Genomic DNA, 27040 nt, shown 5'->3' with positions numbered 1-27040 from the left:
GGCAAAAGAGTTAAATAGGCACTTCTTAAGAAAACAAATCCAAGCAGCCAATAAACATCAAAAAGTTGTTTCATCTCAGTAGTAATCAAGAAAATGAAACAACACATTCCATCATTTTTATATCTATCTACTCTTAGTATTTTAATAATATGCAGATATAGTAAAATAGCAAATTAAGATAAGAATCATTAATCTCTTATTTTTCTTATGATCTTATCTAGGTTATATGAAAAGTTATCTGCAAAATCAACAGTGGGTTTTTAAAACACTATTCAAATAAAGAGAACCTAGAAAAAAATAAATCTGTTTTTCACCATAGAGAATTCTGCCCTGAGATGTGGAAACAGATCTGGAGAGCCAGATTAATAATAAGCCCAACATTCTAAGTGTATCACTAGATTTTTTGAGTCTTAACTTGAATATTAAACTAATTGCACTAATATTTTCAGCAATGCCAAATGACATGATCATTACAAAGTCTTTTTAAGGTAACAGTTGCAAAACTAAAATTATCTTAGTACTTTTCTATTGTCCCTTCTTTGGGTCCTATTTCCAATAGAGCTTCCACTGCAGCTATATTTAAAAAAGAAAATTCACAAGTGTTAAGCTAAAGTACAATTTAATTTTGTTCATTTATTTTATTTACTTTTTTAATTACTGCACTCAGAAAAAGACTTAAAGAGTTGAAATTAGCTTAAAAGTTAAGTAAAATAACAGTACCTCACAATGTTGGCGAGAGGCTTGAATTTCACATTCATATTTGTTCTTTACAGATTCTAAGCAGAGCTCTCTATAGATTCCTGCAACCAAACACAGTCACTCTGATTATGTCATCAGTAATGAGACTCATGTTCACTTCCATACAGGAATTCTGTCTAACTGTATTTTATAAGATGAATCAGGAAGAAACTGACAAATGATTGTAGCTTTATCTTTAAAAACTAAAAAAGGCTCAGTTAAAATATATATCAAAGCAGACTGGAGAACTAAGAATTTAAGAACTAGGAAGAAACTGCACTGCAAATTTTAGTTCTTACTTCATTCTTGTGAAGAGCACTCCTAAAGTATTTGATAGAGAATGACCAAAATGAAAATAAAACTCCTTTCCTGCGAAAAGTAATCCCTAGGACTCATAATGGAAATAGTCAATAAACTCTGGTTTCATTAATCATATCTTCTGAAAGTAGTAAGTGGATACCATAACCAACAAAACCACTATTTTTTAACTATTATTTATTTTCAGAGTCCAAAGGTTCCAAGAAGATTAAATGTATAAACTGATAACAACAAAATGCATAAACTGATATGATGTTTGAATGCTCCTGACAGAGCCTTATCTAGAGAATGCATGCTCAAGAGAGGTTACTTGAAGCTACCAAGACAGCAGTGTAAAATAGGCAACATGGCCATGCAAATACGTCAAAAAACAACAAACACAGAGCTTCAGATATATATACCAAACTCCATGCCACAGTTGACCCTAGAAATGTAGTCCTTTCTTGTATGGTAAAGGCATGGGACAGATATCTGGAACTAGGCCATTAGCTATACATTCACACACACACACTATTCTTTGTACAGTCAAAAAATAAATGAGGCCACACAGTAAAAAAGTGAGTAAGTGACTCAAGTAGTATTTCCTAAATATCCAGTAAGTCTCACTTATTTCTTTTAGACTGTTAAAGAAAATTAAGGACTTATTTCCTTTTCAGGGTCCGCTAAGCCAGTATGCAAAGATAGCAAGTATCACATCATCTACGTATTTAATATTAAGCATTCAAGAATAAAATTTGGCTTAAGGTAGATTTAGTACAAAAAGAACTTATAATAAAGAATGCCTTAGGCATTACATAATAGGTGCAGGAGGATCAGTTAGTGTCCCCCAAAAAGAAAAAAAAAATCAGCATTTCCATTAGTTAAAATCCAGTTTTAGCCTAATTATGAAAAATCATAAGTGATCTTCAAATAGATATATCCCTTGTCATGAGTGCTAGGACACAATTCTGAGGCTGGATCCCAATTACAAACCGAAGACTGAGTACTTAAATTGAATCTCAATTTATCTAACAAGAAATTAAACTGAAATAGTAACAATTGCTCTTAATAAAAGTGTCATGTTTCTAATTGTTTTACATGTGGAAGTATCTTCTCAACAACAATGCAAGCACTCTGAGGACTTTTTTTTTTTTTGATCCCCCCCACAGTAACAGAGGAAAGCAAGAGGTATTTATTAAATAATTGTGGGCTGATTGACTGAAATACTCTGTTCACTGTAAATATATTTGTGATTTCATTAACAAGAAACACTCACTTGATAAATACCTTTCAAGTCTAGTGAAGAGTTCGTATTCTACTGTATGGAAAAGATGTTTCACTTTCCTACCTGCTACCTTTGTACGAATTTGCATATTTTCTTGTAAAGTTGCCAGTGGTTCCAAATATTCTGGTGCTTTTCCAGCTATGACTTCTTGTAGTTTTGCATCCACCTGACTTAATCGTTCTTTATAAAGTCTTAACAAAGCAAAAATTAAAATATTAATTTTAAAAGCCCAACAAAGGCTAACAATTTACCATTTCTATACATTCTCTCTTCCTAGTATCATTCATATTCTAATAACCTAACAAATGTATTTTTGTCTTAATCTCAAGTGAAAAACTCAGTTACATTATTTGACTTTATGCATGTAATCACAAAGTAGGTATTTTTCTCTTTTTTTTGATATATCATTCTTCAATGATTAATTCACAGTACAAAAATACAATTAAGATACTACTTTTTTGCACTCTAGATTTCTGCTTTTGTTTTTTTGTTTTTTTTTTTTTTTTATTTATTTATTTGACAGACAGATCACAAGTAGGCAGAGAGGCAGGCAGAGAGAGAAGGGAGGAAGCAGGCTCCCTGTTGAGCAGAGGGCCCGATGCGGGGCTCGATCCCAGGACCCTGGGATCATGACCCGAGCCGAAGGCAGCGGCTTTAACCCACTGAGCCACCCAGGTGCCCCTCTGCTTTTGTTTTAACTGCAGGACAATAAATCAGTTCTAGGCAAAAAATTTATTTAAACACTGAGCTTAAAAGAAACAAAGATATCATTTTGAATAATTTAGATAGAGATATTACTCATTGCCAAAATAGTTAATTCCCTGGTTTCTCTCCATCGTTCCTGAAAAGGAGTCTGTGTTCTATTCGGCCTACATGGTTTTTACAAAGAAGAGAGTGATGGAGGTAAAAACCAAAGGCTACAGAACTTGTGATATGCATAACAGTTTGTCTGGACTGGAAATGAAGAAACTAGAACAAAAGGAGTTGCTCAGTGATTGGGAAAATGAACGCGGTAGGAGACCCCTGTTGTTGTATTTATTAATTTACATACAAATACTCTAGTTTGCCAGCTGTCACACTAGTAACTTTACCTTGATTATCAATGACTGAGTAGCTGAGACTACTCCTTGTTTGTGGCAATAATCCTGCAGGATGGAACTCTTTTTAACAGGAAGATGTTTACATTGTCCTTCTCTATGAAAGGCACTTTTAATCCTGGCTTTGTGGCATTTTATAGATATGCTAAAAATTTCAAAGCAGATTGACAATTTGAGATCACTGAGGCATCCGGGTGGCTCAGTCAGTAAAGCACCCAACTCTTGATTTCCACTCAGGTGATGATCTTGAGGTTGTGAGACCGATCCTGCTTAAGATTCTCTCTCTCCTTCTCCCTACCCCTGCTCGTGCACACACTCTCTCTCTCTCAAAACAAAACACAATTTAAGATCATTTTGTAAACTCTTTTTTTAGCCATTCATTACATTCTCATAGGTGAAGAATGTGTCATAAGGAAGGCATGTAGTAACTGCTGAAAGAAACCACTGATTATGCTTGTAGGTGTTAGTATAATTAGCAGTTGGCTTTTGAAAACATTACAGTTACCTGACTTTCATATTAAAATTCCCTTCTTCTTGAAGATATAAACCAATACAATTAAGACAATTAGGGAGAGGGATGGAAATGGGTTAAATAGGTGATCGGGATTAACAGGTGCACTCATTGTGATGAGCACCAGGTGATTATGGAATTGTTGAATCGCTACATTGTACACCTGAAATTAATAAAACACTGTACATTAACTGGAATTAAAATAGAAACCAAGATAATCAATATTGGTGTTTATAACTGATAATTAACATAAAGATTTATATGATGATTCTGAAGAAATTGAGCAAGTTTGGGTGTTAATACAATATTTTTTTTAACAAAAAAAGGAAAAATTATCTGAGTTAACTGCCAATAATACATTTTCATATCTGTGTTAAATTTTTCTAAAACTCAAGATACAATGATAAATGAATGTGTAAAACTACAACATGATACTTATAGTTTTTGAAATCGTGAATACAACTTTAGGCAAAATGCTAAAAATTTCATGCAAATGAAGACTGAACCTAAAAAACATCAAACTTAAAATATTGATAAGGTATCTCTAATAGGTGAACAGCAGCTTAAATGAACAGGATATGTGAGTTAATAACAGTTAACTACACTTTTAAAAGAAGAGATTCCTCAATATCAGCATGATTTCAACCACCTTGAAATTCAGATACTAACTCATCAAAGGCAAGAATCATGAGTTCCTCACCAACAACCACAATACTATTCAGAGTAGAATCCAATTCATGTTTATTGGCTACAGACATTGAAATAAGTGGAAACTCAGGTGGTTTAAGTTCCTCCATCTTTTTAACGAGGTAGGAGAAACTTCCACCAGTATACAAACTGCAAATGGTGTATTTTTGCCGTATGAAAAGAGTGCTAGAACCAGAGAAGCAGGATAACTTGTTGTTGAAGCAGGATAACTTGTTGTTGTTGTTTTATTATTATTATATTTCCCACCTCTTCTAAAGAGGATTTGAGACAGCTTACAGAGATACACAGTACAACAGGATAAAAATAGCATTGAGGCAGATGAAAAAATAATTATAAACATAGTGCAAAGATTAATTATTTCTAAAATATATTTCTGAATACCAATTCCTTGAGAAATAATCCTATTAATAGTGGTAATGGGTCTACTTTTAATACTTTCTGAGATGAATGAGGCTGGTGGGGGACGTGGCTTGTGGTCATAATGAGCCCTGAAAAAGCAAAAATCAAGGCAACTGCCAGCCCCAAGATGAACAAGATTAGGCTTAAAGAGTGACTAGCTGCAAAGTGTTCCTTGGTAATATCTTATACTAGAACTATACAGTGCTCTTCATTTCTTGGAAAGCCATAAAATATATTTTAAAAGTTCAATAGGTATATCTTAATTAATTATATGAGAATTATTCATTCATGGCTTACCTACACTAAAATACAAAAACACAAATTTGCTTCCTTTTTTTCAGAATGATCCTGGATGAACTCTCCATGCTGCCCAAATAATGGATCCTCTGGGGATCCAAACTAATTTTAATTTAAAATTAATAATGTAAATCTTTAGAATAAAAAAATGATACCATGTTTTTTCGAGCAAAAAATTTTAAACTTTGGATTAGTTATATTAATTTGTTGCACTAGCTTGACACATTTATATATTCACCTCTCATACCAATGAAAGTTAAGACCAGAAATGGCATAAACAGCAGGATTCATTTGGGACGCCTGGGTGGCTCAGTTGGTTGAGCGACTGCCTTCGGCTCAGGTCATGATCCCAGCATCCTGGGATCGAGTCCCACATTGGGCTCCTTTCTCAGCGGGGAGCCTGCTTCTCCCTCTGCCTCTGCCTGCCTCTCTGTCTGCCTGTGCTCACTCTCTCTGACAAATAAATAAAATCTTTAAAAAAAAAAAAAAAAAAAAAAACAGCAGGATTCATTTAGTAAACAAATCTGTCCCCTTTTAGTCTGGCAATTCCAGATATTAAGCATGTTTTCATCTCTTCTTTGGGCCTCTCTAGGGAAAACGCAAGAGAACAGAGTAAGTAGCAAAATTATGAAGAATTCATGAAGAGCCAACTTCTGAATGAATTAGGGTGTCCATATTCTCAGAAGTTTCTTTCATTTACAATTCCTAATAAGTTGTTATGCCCCATGACTCTGCCAGCAAGTTTCAAAGTAAAAGCTCACCCTTAAGATTTTTTTTTTAATCTGCATCTGCATCTATTCTGTTTTCTCAAATCATTGGGGCCCATTCTTGCATAAGCAACTGCTCTTAAGAGTTCAGGTATTATGAAGAAGGGGTAGAAAAGAGTATCTAATAAGCACCCACTATGCGTCAGCCAAGACTAAGAATTTCACATACTGCTTATAAAATCCTTACAGTTAACAATAAAAAAGCTACTATTATACCTTTTTAATCTGTGAAGAACACCTGGATTCAGAGGCTATGCTTTTTCTACTCCACTATATTTCCTCCAAAGTAATGTGCCTTAGTGGAAGGAACGCCATAGTACTAGGAGGCAGAAGGCCTGGCTTAGTTTATCATTTTCTGATGAACTGTGGGCAAATCACTTCACTCCTCTGAGCATTAATTTTCTCACAGGTAAAATGGAGATAAGGCTATCTTCCAACCTTACAGAGTTGCTGCAAGGAGCAAACTAAATAATGTGAAAACATGTATGTACTATCCAGTGTTGATATAAACAAAAAGCACTATACCATTCTTGGGAAATATTTTCTTATTCTAAAATTCTAAAAAAAAAAAAAAAGAAAAAAAAATCTAAAAATGCTGTCTTTATCCAATTACCTAACAAAGAAATGAATGAAGCAGATTAGAACCAAGAGTGCAACAAGCCAGGGGAAACATTTTAATACCAACATCCATATAGAAATGTTATTATACCCCCCAAAAAAACCTGCCTCAAAATCCTCAGTTGAGTTAATGAGGTCTTCAGGAGGCAAACCACAGTTGAAGCCTCTTTCAGATCGGTCAGTCCCATAAAATACAAAAAGGAAAATACTTCAGAGTGAATAGAATTTCTCTTGTGCTAATATACAAGTGACATGATTAAGATTCAGTGACAATGACCTTCTGACATCACTACTTACTGATCCTTGAGATCGGTAAACTGTTTTTCTAGATTGGACATTTCATCTAAACATTCCATTCTTCTTCTTTCGCAGTCTTCATCATCCATTTCTGTTAATAAAAGGCAAATAGCAAAGAAAAAATTAATTTTATGTTCCAAATTATCTGAATATTAATGAAAATAATTTAAAAAAACCCACACACACCAAGCTATAATATGAAATTAGATATGCAAGGCCTATCTTCAGCCTTAAGAGAAAATAAGTATTTATCCAAAATAATTTCCACTACAGACTTTAACCTAAAATATAAAAGAGAATTAAAGCTTAAAGGGCTGACATCAAGCTATACTATATGAAGTAATTAATCCACTTTTGGGGGCACCTGGGTGGCTCAGTGGGTTAAGCCTCTGCCTTCAGCTCAGGTCATGATCACAGGGTCCTGGGATTGAGTCCCGCATCGGGCTCTCTGCTTGGCGGGGAGCCTGCTTCTTCCTCTCTGTCTCTCTGCCTGCCTCTCTGCCTACTTGTGATCTCTCTCTGTCAAATAAATAAATAAAATCTTTAAAAAAAAATTAATCCACTTTTGGTTTATTTTCCATCAACTCAACAGAACTTAAGCACCAAAATGATTATGTCCATGAAAGGACACTGCTCAAAAACACTTTTGGAATTCTTCTTTCAGAACTGCTTATGTGACTGACTTGCCGGTCACATAAAAAGAAAACTAATCTCATTCTGTTTACCACAAGATATATTGGTCTCCTACTCATATTCTCTTTGTTCCCTCTCCCCAAATTACTGTCAATAAATGAAAAAAAGGAATATGAAGAGAAAAACAAGCAAACTTTTGAAAGAAAGCAACTGTTAATTACCAGCTCTCTCCTATTTTCCATATCTTCTATTTTTACATCACATATATTCAACACTTCAAAATAAGTGAAGCACAAGATGATCTGCCTCTTGATCTGCATCAAATAAACGTCAAACTATGAGAAAGAGTTAAATTGTGTGCAGTTATCATACAGCAAGAAACTACAGGGTTCATTTTTTTTTTAACTTTCCTAAAACAGATTAAAATTACTTATGGCTCTTAATAGCTTACTCTTTGGCTATTTAAGACTTGGTCCCTCAAGATGACTCACTTCCAAGTATCTCTGGATTGTAGAGTGTTTTGTTTTGTTTTGTTTTATAGCTTTAGGACCTGCTTAGTGCCAAGGTTTGGGAAGAATAAAACTATGGAAGTTTAACATAAAGGAAATGGCAGAAAAGAAATGCTTTCACAAGAAGCAAACCACATAATTTATTTAAATAATGTCTTTACATTTAAAAAACTTGACTTTTGTAGTCCAAATTATTATTACATTCTTCAAAATTAAGTTGTCCATTATTTTCTAGGATGGAATAAAAATCAATGAAAAATCAGGGCACCTGGGTGGCTCAGTGGGTTAAGCCTCTGCCTTCGGCTCAGGTCATGATCTCAGGGTCCTGGGATCAAGACTTGCAACGCATCAGGCTCTCTGCTCAGCTGGGAGCCTGCTTCCCCCTCTCTCTTTCTACCTGCCTTTCTGCCTACTTGTGATCTCTGTCTGTCAGATAAATAAATAAAATATTTTTTAAAAAATCAATGACCACAAAAGCATAAAAATTAGGGAGAATTTTAACAAATTACTGTCATTTTGTGAGATCCTAGATCCTATCAAAAAAAACAAAGAACACTTGAAGATCAAGTGTTTTACAGATCTAGAAAATGTATTCACGCACACCCCAGAAGTTATGTTCTCGTCGCTTACTTTTGAAATCTCACCTACTTTGATGGCTAGGCAGGTGACCTCCAAATTATGCTTCCTATCCCAGGCAGGTTCCAATGCCACATTTCCATCTGTCAGTTGACATTGACTTAAATATACCACCATCAGCTCAAAAGCAACATGTCTGAAATACTCTAACTTTCATCTTCATCTCAAATCTTTCATTTTTCTATTTCTATGCATGCTATTACCATTCTCCTTGTATCTGAGGTTTTCCTCTTTTACCTTCATTCCTAAACTTGCATATATCAATCCTGTTCTGTGCTTTTCTTCAAAATCTTTCACATCTATATCTTCTTTTACTTTTCCAGCTCAAATTCTTCTCCCACAAAAACTGGTTTCTCACTCTTTTGAATAAGCCTTAAACTCTAGCTGTTGCACTTTTTCTTATATTCCTCCCAATCCAACATACAACCCCAATCCAAATTCTAGCCATTCTTCAAGTTAATTTAAATAATCCCACTTTTTTCAACTAGCCTTTGCTGACCACCGTATTCTGAAAGATTTCCTCTCCCTCTGAAATACTATAGCATTGTTTACAGTTAAGTATTCATTTGGTAGTTTGAGTATCAAGTACTGATTTATGACAGCTGTTTAATTGAAATCAGATCATAACTATTTTTTTATACCTCAACACTGAGTGGTGCCCAGTACAGCTCAAGGAAATCACTCATAAATGCCTATTTGGGAATGACTAACTTATTGATCGAAATTACATACTTCCATGGAGATTTGCTTTGAAAGAGAAACCTGAAAAAGAGGGTGTCAGGGCATTAACAGACTGTCATCAAATCCTTGCTTTACATGACCAAAATCAGGCCAAGACAAAGAAGTTTAAGTTTCATCCTCATCACATGGAAAAAAGAAAAAGAACCCAGGCAATCACATATTCCATTTCTTTTTTTAATAACCATCCTAAATGTTTGCAAAATTGACCTATGATGTCAGTCTGCCTTCCGACCCCAAAAACCTGAAAAAGCCCCAAATTATTCAAGATTGCAGGGAAGAAAAGATTGGGAAAATTTCAGAGCTGCCCCAAATCAACCAATTTAAAAGCATATGAAGACCCCAAATCACCCCTGATCTTGGGCTCTTCTCAGTCTTGCAAAGTTCAGACAGATGCCGTAAATGGGACAGCTCCGAGTCAGCCCCCGCATGAGCACTGATGTCAAGTGCTGACTGACAGGCTGACTCGGAAACTGAGATTAACAAATTCTAAACCAGCCAAGAGCAGGCTCAAATCTAACTAACCTCGGCCCTGACAACCCGCCCATGTTGAGAAGGGCTGGAAAGATAAAAATAAGAAAAGAAGTCGGTGGTCTGGGGCCAAGAGGCATTTCCAAGGTCTCCCAAAAAGCTGCGGGGTATTCCCGGCTTTGGTCCACAGCCCCCGGCACTGCCCGGAGGTCCCGGGGCGGGTCCGACGGCGAGCAGGACAGCACAGCGTCCCGGAGCTGGCAAGCCCAGGCCCGCGCCCGGTCCCGCCCCGCCAGCAGGGACCCGCCTGGAGCCAGGCAGCGCCCCACGACGAGTCCGGGTGCTGCCGAGGGCCGGGAGCCAGTCTCCGCCCCTTCCCTCTCTCCCCGCCCCGCACTCCCAGCAGGACGCAGCTGCCCGGCGTGCGGAGAGCGGCCTGTCGTGAGCCCAGCGCGAGGGCTCAGGGTCCCGGCCCCAGAGGGTTGCACACCTGAGCTATCTCCATCCTCGGAGACCGACGAGCTTTCCGTGTCCTCGTCCTCCGAGCTGCTCCCCTCGTTTTCAGCGTAGTCCACCTCCATCTCATCGTGATGGTTTGTCTCCTTCTTATCCCCTCGGGAATGGACTGGCATTTTCCAGCCGCGCCGTCGCTTCCCACTCCCGGCGCCCAGCCCAGCCACCGCCGCTTCAATGAAGGGCGCGCCAAACGCCCCGACCCACCCAGCGGCCGAGCGCGTTCTGAACCCCCTCAGCTCCTCCCCGCCCCCGGCCCGAGCCTCACAACCTAACCCGCAGGCTCTGCGCTGGGAGCTCTGCCATTGGTGGAGGCAGTCCTTCGAGCCGGGGGGGTGGGGCTTGCCCTGCTCGGGGATGGTTGGTTGCCCGTAATTACGGCGCGGCCTTGCAATGCGCGTCGGTAGTCGTAGTCCATACTACTCAGACCTGCAGGGGCTGCCGCCTTCCAAGCTGCAACAACCCCGGTCCCTTCTTGCTTGTGGACTTCAAGTCCCACAAGGCACAACAATTGACAGACTCGATCGCCGTTTATAAACTAAACAGAAACAGATTGTGTGAATTTGGTCTGTATTTATTCTTTTCCCGCCAAGTGATTGCCCGAGCTCTCTGGCTATCCAAGATGTTACTGTCAGATGTGAAAAGGTCTTTTGCCTGAGGGTGTTCCTCCTCGTTGAGCCCGGAGGAACTGGAGAATTTCTTTTTTACCTAAGGTCATTTATTACCGCTAATAACCTATTATATTTAATTAGTAACTACGGTCGATAATTTGCAGTATGTTGCACAAAAATCTTTAAGTCGTTCTTGAAACATTTGCAACCAATAATATGGAAGGGAAGGAAGTTTTATCTTGACATTTTCATTTGGTATTGTTTTGCATTCATTTTTTACTACATACAGCATGCAGATGGAAGCCACCAGGCTTGATTTAACTTCAGTTTCCTTTTCTAAGATTTTATTTATTTATCTTTGCAAGAGAGAGAGAGCACGAGCAGGGGTCGGGGCAGAAGGAGAAGCAGACTCCTTGCTGAGCAGGGAGCCCAGTAGGGGACAGATCCCAGGACCCTGGGATTATGACCTGAACCGAAGGCAGACACATAACCAACAACAGAGCCACCCAGGTCCCCTTAACTTCAGTTTTCAATGAAAAATACATATCTGACTCAATGAAATGTAATATTATCTCAATGATAGGTAAAATAGACAAGGAAGACTCAATAAATATCATAATCATAATAAATCATTGACTACTTTTACCCTGTATTAGGTCCCCTGGTAAGCTCTTTACATTAGTCATAGTGAGTTTAATTCTCAGTTTAATAGTCCTGAGGTAGGTACTATTATCCCCACTTTGCAAATAAGGAAACTTAATTTGCAGACAAATCTAAAAACTGTGTTTTAACCACTCTTTAGAAGACAGAGATTCTTCTTGCAGTGGCAATTTGCTATTGAAATATTTTATAGAATATTGTGGATTGTACAGCATTTATTTCTCCAACCAGGTCCAAAGACATTTGAAGGAGAATGGTAAGGGTATCCTGGAATAATTACATTAAAGTTCGATTTAGAATTTTTTTTTAAGATTTTTATTTATTTATTTGACACAGAGAGAGAGATCATAAGTAGGCAGAGAGGCAGGCAGAGAGGGGCGGGGAGGGGGGTGGAAGCAGGCTCCCTGCTGAGCAGAGAGCCCAATGCGGGGCTCAATCCCAGGACCCTGAGATCATGACCTGAGCTGAAGGCAGAGGCTTAACCCACTGAGCCACCCAGGCGCCCCTCAATTTAGAATTTAATGACAGAAACCATTTCAAGTTCTACCCATTTCTACAGGGTAAAATCCAAATTAAGGAGATTTTATTATCTAGTGTCAGCCTACTTCTTACTATATTCTCCAAAACTGAACTCTTCAGTTGCTAAACACACAAACTGTTTCCCATTCGAATGTCTTTGCACATCCTGTTCTCTCTGCATCCTCCTCCACTCCTTTTCTTTTTCAAATCCACTTTCTTGACAACATGCATCACCAACCCTTCAGACTGCTGCTGTACTTTGTATTCTGCAACTTTATATTTGTTTTCTATCATACTATATTGTGAATTTTTTAGCAGATGCATCTCACCTATGGATTGTGAGTTCCTTGAGAGCAGAGACTGTCTTAGTCTGGGATGCTATTTCAAAGGCATACAGTAAAGGCGGGTAAAGTTATGATGAAACTAGAAGGGTGCTGGTACACATATATACATTATGCGAGTGGTGTGGACTAAAGGGGGCAGCCATCTTAGCTCCAGCCGATTGTTATTACATTAGAATTCTGGCTTAGATGCTGGACCTTCCAGTTTTTGAGAGAGACTGGGTATTTAGATCTCCATGTGATCTATCCAGATTTGTAAACATGTTCTCAGGTGTGTTTGTTTTTGTTGTTGGTGGTGGTGGTTTGGTTTGGTTTGGTTTGGTTTCTTAAACCCCAGACCAAATGAAAACATCTGTGGGTAAAATCCCTGGCCTCTGCTGGGGCACCTGACTGGCTGAGGAGGTGGAGCAGGCAACGCTTGATCTTGGGGTTGTGAGTTCGAGCCGCATGCCAGGTGTAGATATTACTTTAAAAAAAAAATTTAAAAAAAAAATCCCTGGCTTCTGTTCATCTCTGTTATATCAGCAGCTAAGAGAGTATGTGTTAAATAGAAACAATAGCTTAGATTTGTGATCACTCTTTCCATGCATTAATTCATATAATCATTTTAACAACTTTATGAAGGAGATGCCTTCCGTTTTGTAGAGGAGGGAACCGAGGCACAGAGCAGTTAGATTACATGGCCAAGGTCACACAGCTAATAAGTAACAGACTTAGGGTTTGACTTTGGAGAGTCGGCCATCAGAACCTGTGCTTAACTACCAGCATAGAGTGCCCCTCTAGCAGGTAGCTGTTTCTGCTGTTCAAAGAAAGAAACTGAAGTTGAAGAGGAGACATGGATTCTAACCCTGGTTCTGCTAGTCACCAACCAATTAAATTTGGCAAACCACATAATCTCTGGTCAATTGTAAAATGAAAAGGTTGCATTATGTTATCTTTAAGTTCTCCTCCCTCTCTAAAGTTCCGGTCATTGTTACATTTGTGTTTAAGACAGCCAGAATAATAGGACATTATGCAATTAGAATTATATGATGGTGTTTTGCTTAAAAGGAGAGTTTCTCTCCCCACTCCCCAAACAAATTTTAGAAAAGAGGTGTAGGGAATATAAGAGGAACCATAAGGCACAAAAATTAATAAGGCTGGACAAGAATATTGTCCATTTAGAAAATACAAATTAATGTAAAGCAAACTAGGAAAGCAGAATGAGCTTTCCACAATCAGGCAGTTAAAGAGGTAACCATGATATTTTACATTTAGGTAGCAATTTGCATTTTACATAGGCCTTTACGTAATCATCAGATCCATCCTAAGTCTTACTTTTCATTAATCCTTTCATACTTACTCACTTATTGTCATCATCAAAAACTACTATATCTTCATCCTCTCCTCTGAATAGACCCCTAACTTTCTTGTTCTAAAGGAAGCAGGGGGTTCCCCTAGGACCCTGCTTCCTTTGCACCCCTGCTCCCACTGAGCCTTGTCATGGAGTAGGTATGCTCTTTGTCCTCCTTGTTCCTTCCAAATGATCCTTCTTCTCTCTTCCCTAAAACCCTCAGCTTGTCACCGGGATACCAAATAGTATCTCTACTTGTAACAATCATCTGCATACCCTCAAGGTCACCCTCCCTTGTTTTTTGAAGATTTTAGCTCTTAGCTCATTCTCTCCAATGGAATGCCTATCATAATTTTTGGTCATTTTAGTATTCAAGTGGGTGATTTTATACTACTCCATTTCCTATTGGGTTTCCTCTGGTATAGAGTAGACATAAAGTAATTTTGGCTTTATCCTTCTAGTTTTCCTCCTATATCTTCTTTGGAGTAACTTTTAAAAAATTTTTTCACTGTGGGGTGCCTGGGTGGCTCAGTCAGTTAAGTATCCACCTCTTGATTTCGGCTCATGTCCTGATCTTCAGGGTCAGGAGACTGAGCCCCGTGTCAGATTCTGCACTCGGTACACACTGCATTTGTCCCTCTTTCTTCTCCCAGTTTGCAGTCTCTCTCTCTCTCAAATAAATAAAAAACTTTAAAATCTTTTTATTGAGGGGCACCTGGGTGGCTCGGTCGTTAAGCACCTGCCTTCAGCTTAGGTCGTGATCCCAGGGTCCTGGGATCGAGCCCCAGCTCAGGCTCTCTGCTCAGCAGGAAGCCTGCTTCTCCTTCTCCCACTTCCCCTGCTTGTGTTCCCTCTCTGGCTGTCTCTGTCAAATAAATAAATAAAATCTTTATTAAAAATAAATAAATAAAATCTTTTTATTGACTATTTTAACATTACATTGTAATTTTAAACACATAGTAAGTTATTCAGCGTATTACATGTATAACAACGGTACCCATCTCTAAGCTTTCTCTAATCCTACATTTTAGCACATTTGCTCCAGGCCACTCCTCAATCCCAAATCTCCTCTCCCTTTCCAAAATAACCATTATCCTAACTTTGTTAATTTAGACAGCCATCCATGAGTGCATACTATTTTTGCATGTGTATCTGTAAATAATATATAGGATTATTTAATGTGGGTTTTTTTTTAAGATTTTATTTATTTATTTGGCAGAGCGAGATCACAAGTAGGCAGAGAGGCAGGCAGAGAGAGAGAGAGGAGGAGGCAGGCTCCCTGCTGAGCAGAGAGCCTGATGCTGGGCTCAATCCAGGACCCTGAGATCATGACCTGAGCCGAAGGCAGAGGTTTAACCCACTAAGCCACCCAGGTGCCCAGGATTATTTAACGTGTTTTAAAGTGCTCATATTTTAAAGTTATACACTACACATCGTCCTACTACTTCCTTTTTCCTCGCCAATATTGTGAGATTTATCCACTGGGATATAGCTAGCTCTAATCCAGTTATCTTAACCTGCTATAAGGTATTCCATTGACTACATATATTTCATTGAAGGAATATTTAAAAATTTATCATTTACCTGTTAATGGACATTTAAATTGCTTCAAAATTATTTTGTTAGTAAAAACTGCCACAGGGCCCCTGGGCGGCTCAGTTTGTGAAGTGTCTGCCTTGGGCTCAGGTCATGAACCCAGGGTCCTGGGATGGAGCCACGCATAGGGCTCCCTGCTGCCCCCTTTGCCCCACTTCCTGCTTGTGCTCTCTCTCGCTCGCTCACTCTGTCTCTCAAATAAATAAAGTCTTTTCTTTTTAAGATTTTATTTATTTATTTGACAGAGAGAGAGGTCACAAGCAGGCAGAGAGGCAGGCAGAGCGGGAAGGGGGGGAAGCCGACTCCCCGCTGAGCAGGGAGGCAGATGTGGGGCTCCATCCCAGGGCCCGGAGATCATGACCTGAGCCAAAGGCAGCGCACCCTTCAAATAAATAAAATCTTAAAAAAAATAAAAATAAAAACAGTTGCCTCAATGAATATTGCTGTATTTGTCTTGTGGGCCTTATATGTAAGGATTTCTCGAGGTCACTGTTCTCCACAGTGGGGCGTGGGTATCCAGAGAATATATCCTGAAGAGAGGAGGACGATATTAAATCTTCCATTTGTCTAATTTTCAATTTCATCTTTTTTCTAAAATAAAGTAGATGTATAGATGCAGCTAGAAGTCCTTTTTTTTTTTTTTTTTAGACTCTGACTCACCCTTATGTTCCTTGTGCTTACTTGTTTTTAATGAACAGATCCGGCCTCTGAAGGGAGGCAAACTTAATTCCAATTGTTACCACTTGGTGGAGCTAGACATCAATGTACAATCCACAAACCTTGTCCCTACTGATTGACACTGGCCAGATGCTGGCAGCTGGAAAAACAAAGGCAGAACACCAGAGGCTATGACTAACAGCTACTACTCATATCAAGGTAAACGTTTTATTTATTTTTTTTTCAAGATTTTATTTATTTGAGAGAGTGAGAGTACAAGCAGGGGAAGCGGCAGACTGAGAGAGAGGGAGAAGCAGGCCCCTCCAACAACCTTGTTTGTTGCCTATGATTAAGAGTCTCTAATGGTTTATCTCCCTCTCTGATTCCATCTTCTTTTATTTTTCTCTCCCTTCCTCTATGATCCTCTGTTTTGTTTCTTAAATTCCACATATGAGTGAGATCATATAATTGGCTTTTTCTGATTGACTTAATTCACTTAGCATAATACCCTCTAGTGCCACCCACGTTAGAGCAAATGGCAAGATTTTATTTTTTCCTGGCTGAGTAGTATTCCATTGTGTGTGTGTGTGTGTGTGTGTGTGTGTGTGTGTGTATACACCACATTTTTATCCATGCATCTGTCAATGGACATCTGGGCTCTTTCCATAGTTTGGCTTTTGTGGACATTGCTGCTATAAACATTGGGGGTCAGGTGCTCCGAATCACTACATTTGTATCTTTGGGGTAGATACTTAGTAGGGCAATTGGTGGGTCGTAGGGTAGCTGGAGGGGAGGGGTGTGGGGGAATGGGGTAACTGGGTGATAGACATTAAGGAGGGCACATGATGTAATGAGCACTGGGTATTATATAAGACTGATGAATCACTGAACTCCACCTCTGAAACCAATAATACACTATATGTTAATTAATTGAATTGAATTTAAGGTAAATAATAATAAGTATTCCCCTTTTGCAATTACATATCTATACAAGGCCACAAAATTTTCTCATACGCTTCAATCAAAAGAATATATGGCGTCGTAAGTATCAACTTTTTTTTTTTTTTTTGAGAGAGAGAGGGAAAGAGAGAGCGCAAGCATGATCAGGGGAAGGGAGGAGCAAGAAACAGGAGGAGAGCAACAAGCAAACTCCCAGCTGAGCAGGGACCCTGACTTGGGTCTTGATCTCAAGACCCTGAGACCATGACCTGAGCTGAAATCAAGAGTCAGATACAACCGACAGAGCCCCCCAGGGGCCCCTTCCTTGGCTTTAATTTTTAATAATGTAATAGGTTAGCAAAAGCTCTTTGATGGTCCTCAATAATTCTGATCCTGACACAAAAAGCTCTGAGAACTGCTGGTGTATCTCCTGGTCACTTCTTTGGGTTCTTAATTTTCTCACTGCTAGCTTCAGATCCTTGCCATTTGTGTTTTATTAGGATTCACTTGGTAAGTAATGCTTCTCTCTCTTTTTTTTAAAGATTTTATTTATTTATTTGACAGACAGAGATCATCACAAGTAGGCAGAAAGGAAGGCAGAGAGAGAGGAGGAAGCAGGCTCCCCGCGGAGCAGAGAGCCCAATGTGGGGCTCGATCCCAGGACCCTGGGATCATAAGCTGAGCCGAAGGCAGAGGCTTTAACCCACTGAGCCACCCAGGTTCCCAGTAATGCTTCTCTTTTACCGTTGCAACGCAGTTGGCATTTTGGCCTTCACACTCACACGTAATGAGAAGCTAAAACAAATACAATGTCTAACGTAATAGAAGTAAATGTACAAGCTTATATAATAAAATGCAATCAACCAGGAGATCAGGATTGCACATGATTTCCTCTGAAGAATGTGGTATGGAAAAGGCAAACTGAAACCTTTTTTTTCTACAATGGAGAAACCTGATAAACTGTGCTTCAGCGAGGTGGTTAAGGTCAACATTAACAGTGATATATCACATTGATAGTATGTACCATTAATATGATGAAAATGACACTCAGACTCTGTGATCTTTCTCCCTAAAACCTACAACCTTGGTCTAATCATGAGAAAAAATTCAGACAAATTTCAATAGAGAGGCATCCTTCAATAAACCTGACCACTTCTCAGAACTCTTGAGGTCATAAAAACCAACAAAAATGTGACAAACTGGGGCACCTGGGTGGCTCAGATGTTAAGCATCTGCCTTCAGCTCAGGTCATGATCCCAGGGTCCTGGGATTGAGCCCTGCATCAGGCTCCCTGCTCAGTGGGAAGCCTGCTTCTCCCTCTCCCACTCCCCTTGCTTGTATTCCCTCTCTTGCTGTCTCTCTCCCTCTGTCAAATAAATAAAATCTTTTTTAAAAATGTGAGAAACTGGGCGCCTGGGTGGCTCAGTGGGTTAAAGCCTCTGCCTTCGGCTCAGGTCATGATCCCAGGGTCCTGGGATCGAGCCCCGCATTGGGCTCTCTGGTCAGCAGGAAGCCTGCTTCCCCACCCCCCACACATCTCTGCCTGCCTCTCTGCCTACTTGTGATCTTTGCCTGTCGAATAAATAAATAAAATCTATAAAAAAAAATGTGAGAAACTATCACAGCCAAGAGGGGCTTAAGGAGAAAGGATAGCTGAATGTAACCAGGTATCCTGAATAAGATCATGGAATGGAAAAATTAATAAAAATTAAGAAAATCTGAATAATCTATGGAATTGAGTTGATAATAATACATGAGTTTTGGTTTATTAATTATAATAAATATACCATACTAACATAAGCTATTAATAGTAGGGGAAACTATGTGAGAGCTGAACATATGGGAGCTCTTCATAACATTGGTCCAATTTTCCTCTAAATTAACAATTATTTAAAAAAAAATAAGCCTACTGAGTAAACAATCAGTGGTTGCCAGTGGTTAGGGGGAGGGATGAATAGGTGGAGCATGAGGATTTCTAGGGCACTGAAAACATTGTGTATGATACTATAACAGTCGGCGCATGTCACAATATATTTGTCCAAACCCATAAAAAGCATATCACTAATCGGGGGGCCTGGGTGGCTCAGTGGGTTAAAGCCTCTGCCTTCGGCTCAGGTCATGATCTCAGGGTCCTGGGATCAAGACTTGCAACACATTGGGCTCTCTGCTCAGCAGGGAGCCTGCTTCCTCCTCTCCCTCTGCCTGCCTCTCTGCCTACTTGTGATCTCTGTCAAATAAATAAAATCTTTTTTTTTTTAAAAGATTTTATTTATTTATTTGAGAGATCACAAGTAGGCAGAGAGGCAGGCAGAGAGAGAGGAGAAAGCAGGCTCCCTGCAGAGCAGAGAGCCCAATGCGGGGCTAGATCCCAGGACCCTGGGATCATGACCTGAGCCGAAAGCAGAGGCTTTAACCCACTGAGCCACCCAGGCACCCCAAATAAATAAAATCTTAAAAAAAAAAAAGTATATCACTAAAAGAGAACCCTAAGGTAAACTACATCTTTGGGTGACAATAATATGTCAATACAATAATATGTATAACATAATGTATCTCATACATATGTATGACAATAATATGTCACTGTAGGTTCATCAGTTACAACAAATGTCCCACTCTGGTGGGAGATGTTGGTGTTGGGGGAGGCTGTGCATGTGTGGGGGCAAGGAACACATGGGACATCTCTGTACCTTCCTTTCAGTTTTGCTGTAAACCTGAAACTGATCTATAGAAAGAAAATCTATTAAAAATTGATCTATTAATTTTAAAAATCTCAAATTTGAATTAATCAAGTCTAAAAAATAGTAATATAACATGTTCACATTTGGGAGACCAATGATGATCTATATTTCTTGGGATGCTCATGATTTTAAACTCAAGTTTTAAATTCTAGTTTTCACAAGCCATATTGCAAAGAGAATTTTCTGCGGTTTTCTTTTCATAATAAATACGTCTTCAGAGGGGAGAATTTATGCTTTCAAAGGATTTTAGTATTTACATCATTGGGAAAAGGAAATGAGGCGGTGGGCTGGGCATGTTATATTGAAATTACTCTTATGCCAGTGTGTTTCACAATGATGTTTCCTTTTTGTGGTATGCCAGACGTATAATGATTACTAATGATATGTTACATTTTTTATTTTCTAAAATTATTTCATTCATTTGCCATTTACTGAGTGCCTGTGCAAGAGAAAGAAATAGGAACTTAACAACCATTCTTCCATTCAACAAATATTTATTGAGCACATTTTATAATGGGCACTTAGCAAGAAGATTGGGATACAGCTTTAAACATAAGCTATATGGTCTTTCTCCTGTGGGAGTTTGTAGTCTAGTGGGAGAGCAAATCTTTAAACAATTACACAAATTGCTCTATTACAAATGTATGAAGGAAAGAAAAAGAATATTGTACAATATGGCAGTCATTATAGAGGTAACTTTCAATACCATTTCTCACCTAATTATCACAATTATGGTTGTGGTTTACGTATAAGGAAAATGAGGCTCAGAGAGATTAAACTGTATGTCACAGATCCCAGAGCAAGTAAATTCTGAAGTGGAATGTCTAATTCAGAGCTATCTAATTCTAAAGATCATGAATGAAAACAGTGTATTATTTCCTGAATTTTACAAAAGCCTGAATTATACAAAACTGTTACCTTGATTTTACAAATGAGAAAACTGATGCTGAGAGGAACTAGAACTAGAACCCAAATCCTTTAAATAATTCACTGATTTTCCTATTCTATCGTAGTGCTTCCTCAAAACAAGCACACTCTGTCCCTTTGATGATACAAACATACAAGCCCTGTGTGGAGGAACTGAATACATTTTTATAAACTTAAAAAACAATGGTAAGACTGTCACTGAAACAAGCTCCTACTGAGAAAGTATTGTTTTTTAAACATAATTTTGGCAAAATTTCTTACAGCTCTCTTCTTTACTGAATTAAAAAAAAATTTTATGGTAATCAAATATTTCATTGTACTTTGGACAGGGCTGTGAGAGCATAAGAGGAAAATAGTTCTTCAAGCAAGCAGCTTCACTTTTCATGAAATTATTTTATAAAAGAAACTTTCCAAGAACAGTTTTAATTTATACCGCCCAGAATTTTTTTTCAATTTCAATTTTTTTCAACAAATGCAGATGCTTTTGGAGACTCATCAATGTACTAGACATCTTGAATTTTTCTTTGCATAGGAAAAACATGCACAACATATCCATGTTTATGTGGGGTGCAAATAAGGAAAAGACTAAAAAGAAAAAGAACATAAGTAATAGAAAAGGAAACTGAGATTAATTTTGTAGAAAACATAAATAGCTCTGCTTAAAAGTCTTTTTGTTGTCAAGTTGTTTGCAGCAAAAAATTAGGATATGATATAGCACATAGGAAAAAAATGTATGAAAGACAACATATATAAGTAAGTCAACATATAAGTAGCATATGAAAATATTCTTAGTAATAGATTGAAGACAGAATAAATTGCCCAAACTGTACCCTCCAAGTTTATCTTTCTGCTTGAGTCTCTGGTGACCATAATTTGCGCTCATTTTTATGGATAAATCATGGAAATGTTTTTTGTTTTTTTTTTAATCAGCTCAGAACTCATCTTCCTAAATGACTCGACCTGATTTTTTTTTTTTAGATTTATTTATTTATTTGACAGACAGATCACAAGTAGGCAGAGAGGCAGGCAGAGAGAGAGAGAGGAGGAAGCAGGCTCCCCGCTGAGCAGAGAGCCTGATGCGGGGCTCGATTCCAGGACCCTGAGATCATGACCTGAGCCAAAGGCAGAGGCTTTAACCCACTGAGTCACCCAGGTGCCCCCATGGAAATGTTTAATAAAGCATATTTTTCTTTTTCTCTCCCCTTTCTCTTGTTCTTCGCATCTTTAATCTTGTCTCAACAATATATAATATTCTGATATTTTAAGACCCCAATGACAATTTTACATCCACAGTTGAAATAGATCAACATAAAGATTTAAAAAATTCAACCTTAGACTCTAAAAAACCCATAGAACTTATTTCCCTATGAATCAAAACCTGCAAAATAAAGGATTGATTTTGATTACATTCTGGCCTGCCCCTGTTAAGCATTGTTTCTTTCTTTGTCCTCCTAGCATCTTCTTTGTTCCTCTGTTGACCACCCCCAACCTCAAAACAGGTTACTCTTCCTGCATTGACAGCAGAAACAGCAACTCTATTATTTGCATACATTCAGCAAATGCTTACTGAGTGCCTGGTGTTGATTCATTCTTGCCATAAATATGTATTGAGTGCCTCCTGCATGCCAGGTATCATTGGAGAGGGCAGAGAAAGACAGAGAGAGAGAGAGAGAGAGGAAGATAGCAAGAAGGAAGCAGGGAGGGAGAGAAAACAATTTTTGGAGCCTTGGATTATGGATCACAATCCAAGGTCTTCTCAAAACCTATTTTAAGAAGAGATTACAGTCTAATATAGGGAAGAAGAAGCATAAAATGATTAAGCATGGTGTGTGGTGAGTGTTATGGGAAGGAAAAAAAGGGCTATGGGAGGGCTTTAGAAGAGGGCTGCAATGTTGTTTCCAAGCAGTTCTTTTTTTTTTTTTCCTTTTAAAATTTCAAACCCTTATTCAGCCTATAAATATCTTTAAAATATACAAATCAGGACTTTTCCTGTTGCAAGTAACTGAAACGTAACACAAACTATTGCTCTGTGAAATAGAAAAGATCATGGCACTTCAGGCAAGTTCACTCCCAATGCCAAACAATGTTAACAAAACTCAGTCTCTTTAACTATCTCCTCTGTTCTCAGAGTATTGGTGCTATCCCCAGCAGATTCTTTTCACGTGTTGGTTCCTAGCGGTTCCAGGCTTTCATCATGAAAAAAAAAGTTCCTCTTTCTCAGTAGGTTGGAATGAGTTTTATTGGACTGACATGGTCTTGTGCCTATCCTTAACACACTTGCTTTGCCCAGGGTGCTTGAGTACTGAAGTCTAAATGGGGCCATGGGGCATGAGATCCAAAGAGACCAAGAGAGGGGTGGCTTTTCAAAGGAAAATCTGGGTATGAGTATCAGAAGAAGACAGCCAAACCTACCTACATCCACTATAATCAGTGTAGCTAATTACTTTTTTTAAAATTTGCGCTTTAATTAGTTTAGAAAGAGCAAGAGACTAAGTCTGTAAGATATAAAATCTAGACATGTTTCTAGCTTTTCTGAAGTTAATTCCTCAATGTGAATTTTATTCTTTGACCTGAAGTGCTATGCATTTCCTGATTTTAAGACAGATATTCAGAAACTAGTGGCAAGGAGATAAGACTCCTGAGTGTGTGTGTGTGTGTGTGTGTGTGTGTGTGTGTAACTGTTAAAATTTACTTAAAACTGAGTGGAGGCTCAAATCCTACTAAGAGTGGGGATGGGGAGGAAACCACTGCCATTTCTAGCACCTCTAGTTAGAAATGGTGAAAATCTGAGCCCAAACACAGGTTGTGATAATGGAGAGAACATGACTAAATCAAGAAATATTTAGGAAGTAGAATCATCAGGTCTTGGTAACAGGACAAAAGAGGAAAAAGAGGAGAAGATGTAAGATGATTTGAGTTTCTGGATTGAAAAAACAGGACCGATAGTGGCATTATCAATAAAGATATCAGATGAAGGAGGAAGATGAGGTTTGGGAGAAAGGAGGGCAAAGTTGACAAGTTTCAGTTTTGTATGTATTGAATTTGAGTAGTTTGAATTTGAGTATATATGAATTCTAGATTAGTATCTCAGAAAAGACACAGGTTATAGGCAGGGACATAGGTGACTAACCAAATAAATGATAGTCAGAATCACGGGATCAGATAACTCTTCGACTACCAAAAAAACCCATTTTATAATATAAACATAAAAATTTAAAAACCAACAAATATTTACTCTATGCCATTGTAGAACATAAAGATAGCTTTTTGTAAAAAGCCCTTCTTTTCAAGGAGTTTCTATTCCTACATATACATCTTAATTTGTTTTGTTAGTTTATAATTGGTACACAAGATTTTCTTCATTTTCTTTAAAACAACTTTGTTTTTATTGTTTTAATTGTAAAAGCAATATATGCTTTTTGTAAAGGAGGTATAAGCAAAACATAAAGAAGAAAATTAAAATCACCTGTACTTCCACTTTGCAGATGTAACCACAATTTTGGAGAATTTTTTCATCTTTTTCTAATTACATTTTATACACAATTTTTCCCAGAGTTTTATTAAGACATATATTTTCAGTTTTGTATCTGCTTTTTCACTTAGCATTGTTTTTAATATTTCCCATGTCATTAAAAAAATCTCCATATTAGTAATTTTCATAGTCATATAACATTCTACATATTGTTCATTTCCTTTCTGATGGACATTTATGTTGTTTCCAAACTTTCAATGCTATAGATCATGTGTTAATATTTTTTCATATTGTAACAACTTATGATTTTGTACAATAGAATTCTGAAAGTGGAACAAATGAATCAGAGTATATAAATGTTTTTAAGTGTCTTTATACATAATGCCAAATTTTAATTTCCAATGAGCTTGTAGTAATTAATGCTTCTTCCCGGCAAGCAATCGGAGTATCTTTGTCACACTTACCAGAAGTAAGATGTTTAATTTAAAAACGAACTTTACTAATTTGTCTAATAAGACATTAGATCATTATCATTAAAAATAAATTATATTGGGTGAAAGAAGCCAGATACCCCCCAAAAAAGAGTATTCTAAATGCTTATATTTGTAATATAAGTATTGAAAATGGGAAATATTGAAATATTGAAATATTGAAAATTGAAAATGTAAGTATTGAAAATGGGAACTCCAAGTGACAGAAAGCAAATCAGTGCTCTCCTGGGAACCAGGAATCAGGTAGCAGGAGGGAGGAATTATCAAGGGGCAAGAGGAAAGTTTTGGGGGTGATGGATATGTCCCCGATTTAGATTATGGTATTGTTTTCATAGGTGTATGCATTTGTGGAACTTACCAAATTGTACACTTTGAAAATGTACAGTTAGTTGTATATCAATTCTCTTCAATAAAGCTGTTTAAAAATTGTTTAAAAATATTGTTTTAATCCAATTTTTGAAAATTACTTACGTGTGAACATTTTCACTTTTAAAAAAAGCTTTATTTATTTGAGAGAGAGAGAGAGAGAAAGGGAGAACAACTGGCAGAAGGGGTGGAGGGGCAGAGAGCGAGAACCCCCAACTCAACTCCCAGCGGAGTCCAAAATGGGACTGATCCTGGGATCCTGAGATCATGACCTCAGCCAAAATCAAGAGTCAGCTGCTCAACTGAGTAAGCCACCCAGGTGCACCACATTTTCACGTTTCAGTTATGAATATACAGTTCTGTGATTTTTTGTGTTCCTTATGTTTCTACATTCTAAGGTGGAGGCCTTAGCATGTTTTTCCTGGATTTGTGAACTCTACACATTAAGAAAATTCACCCTCAAAGTTCTCTTCTCCAGATTTCTTTTCTTTTGTAACTTTGCACTGTTCCTGCATTCTTTGGGGGTTCATTTATTTGTGCAAGATAATTTTATTTTTTTTCATGTGCAAGATAATTTTAACCTAGAGGATGTACTACATCCCTACAAATCTTTAAACTACAATAAACTGTCCATCACTTCGAAAAACAAAAAAAAATTTTTTTTTAAAGATTTTATTTATTTGACAGACAGAGATCACAAGTAGGCAGAGAGGCAGGCAGAGAGAGAGAGAGAAGAGGAAGCAGGCTCCCCGCTGAGCAGAGAGCCCGATGTGGGGCTCGATCCCAGGACCCTGGGATCATGACCTGAGCTGAAGGCAGAGGCTTTAACCCACTGAGCCACCCAGGAGCCCCAAAGAAAAAATCTTTTAAACAAAATTCAACTTAGGAAATGAAAGGGTGTTACATCTAAGGCCTTCAGAATTGGCATCTAAAATGTATTGCACGTCTGTTTTGATGTTTTGGGGTTATTTTTAAGTTGCTATAACATAGTAAACAGTGGAGATGAACGATCTTTTTAAACAAAAACTACACACCACCACTCTGGGAGTCCCTTGGTTAGGAGTCCCTTCGCTTACAATGGCGCGGAATGATTCCCTTCCTTGACTTTCTTGGGCTCCTCCTTTGGCTGCTTACACAGGAAACCAAAGGTGGGTAATGCCACAGATGATCTCACGCTGGCATGACGTCAAGAAACCTTGACGTCAGAAGGCGGTTGCCACGGGGACCATTCGCCACCGACGGCAGAGTCGTGAAACCTCATCACCGCACTCGTCTCCGTTTCGGCCTATGCAGGGTGTAAGCTGCTAAAGAAGCTTTAACCTTAAGGGGGCCTCAGGGAGAGGAGTCGTGCTGCTGCCGCGGAGAGCCCCACCTCCGCGGCTCCGGGTCCCGGCCCCTGGCCTGTGGCTGCGAGCGGCGGCTTCAGGAGGCAGCCGGGACGGCGGCGACAGACCTGCCGGGTCTCCCCCGTTCCGTGCAGGACTGGGAGAGGGGATCCGCCATATTGGAGCCGGAACCGAAGGTGCCTTGCAGCCGCGGCGCGAGGCGGGTGGAGGCGGCGGCCCTGGCCTGGATGTGAGCGGAGTCGGCTACGCTGGGGCCCGCAAGCCTGGGGAGTGAATGAGCTGCTCACGCTAGTATCCTCCCCGCCCACTCTCTCCACTTTCCGCCGCCGGGGCCGGACCGGGAGGGGGCCGGAGTCGGCCGTGGCGGCGGCAGCGGCAGGATGTTCTCCAAGAAGCCGCACGGGGACGTGAAGAAGTCTACCCAGAAGGTGCTGGACACCAAGAAGGACGCGCTGACCCGTCTCAAGCACTTGCGCATCGTCATCGGTGAGGAGCGAGGGGTGGTGGCTCCCAAAGGCCTTCCTCGG

General features: G+C 38.9%; 2 protein-coding genes across 4 annotated transcripts in view; one reads left to right on the top strand and one right to left on the bottom strand.

Moving 5' to 3' along the window:
- BRMS1L (BRMS1 like transcriptional repressor) overlaps window positions 1-10800 on the bottom strand; it is a 32688-nt gene extending 21888 nt beyond the window's left edge. Inside the window, exons 1-4 of one of the 2 annotated variants that reach the window (XM_080808068.1) lie at window positions 10492-10800; window positions 7015-7105; window positions 2384-2511; window positions 721-800 (exon numbers count right to left, since the gene is read on the bottom strand). In XM_080808068.1, the coding sequence (XP_080664194.1) occupies window positions 721-800; window positions 2384-2511; window positions 7015-7105; window positions 10492-10633 (441 nt within the window). In that variant the 5' untranslated portion in view covers window positions 10634-10800. The remainder of the gene's footprint in view (window positions 1-720; window positions 801-2383; window positions 2512-7014; window positions 7106-10491) is intronic. The other variant, XM_080808067.1, reaches the window with a different exon arrangement.
- A 15649-nt stretch (window positions 10801-26449) lies between these two features.
- RALGAPA1 (Ral GTPase activating protein catalytic subunit alpha 1) overlaps window positions 26450-27040 on the top strand; it is a 253276-nt gene continuing 252685 nt past the window's right edge. For both annotated transcript variants that reach the window (XM_080808120.1, XM_080808119.1), the window contains exon 1: window positions 26450-26999. In XM_080808120.1, the coding sequence (XP_080664246.1) occupies window positions 26894-26999 (106 nt within the window). In that variant the 5' untranslated portion in view covers window positions 26450-26893. The remainder of the gene's footprint in view (window positions 27000-27040) is intronic.

This window comes from Martes martes, assembly GCF_963455335.1.
Source record: "Martes martes genome assembly, chromosome: 7".
Taxonomy (NCBI): domain Eukaryota; kingdom Metazoa; phylum Chordata; class Mammalia; order Carnivora; family Mustelidae; genus Martes; species Martes martes.
Note: the sequence above shows the minus strand (reverse complement) of the source record. Positions and strands in the feature narration are given on the sequence as shown.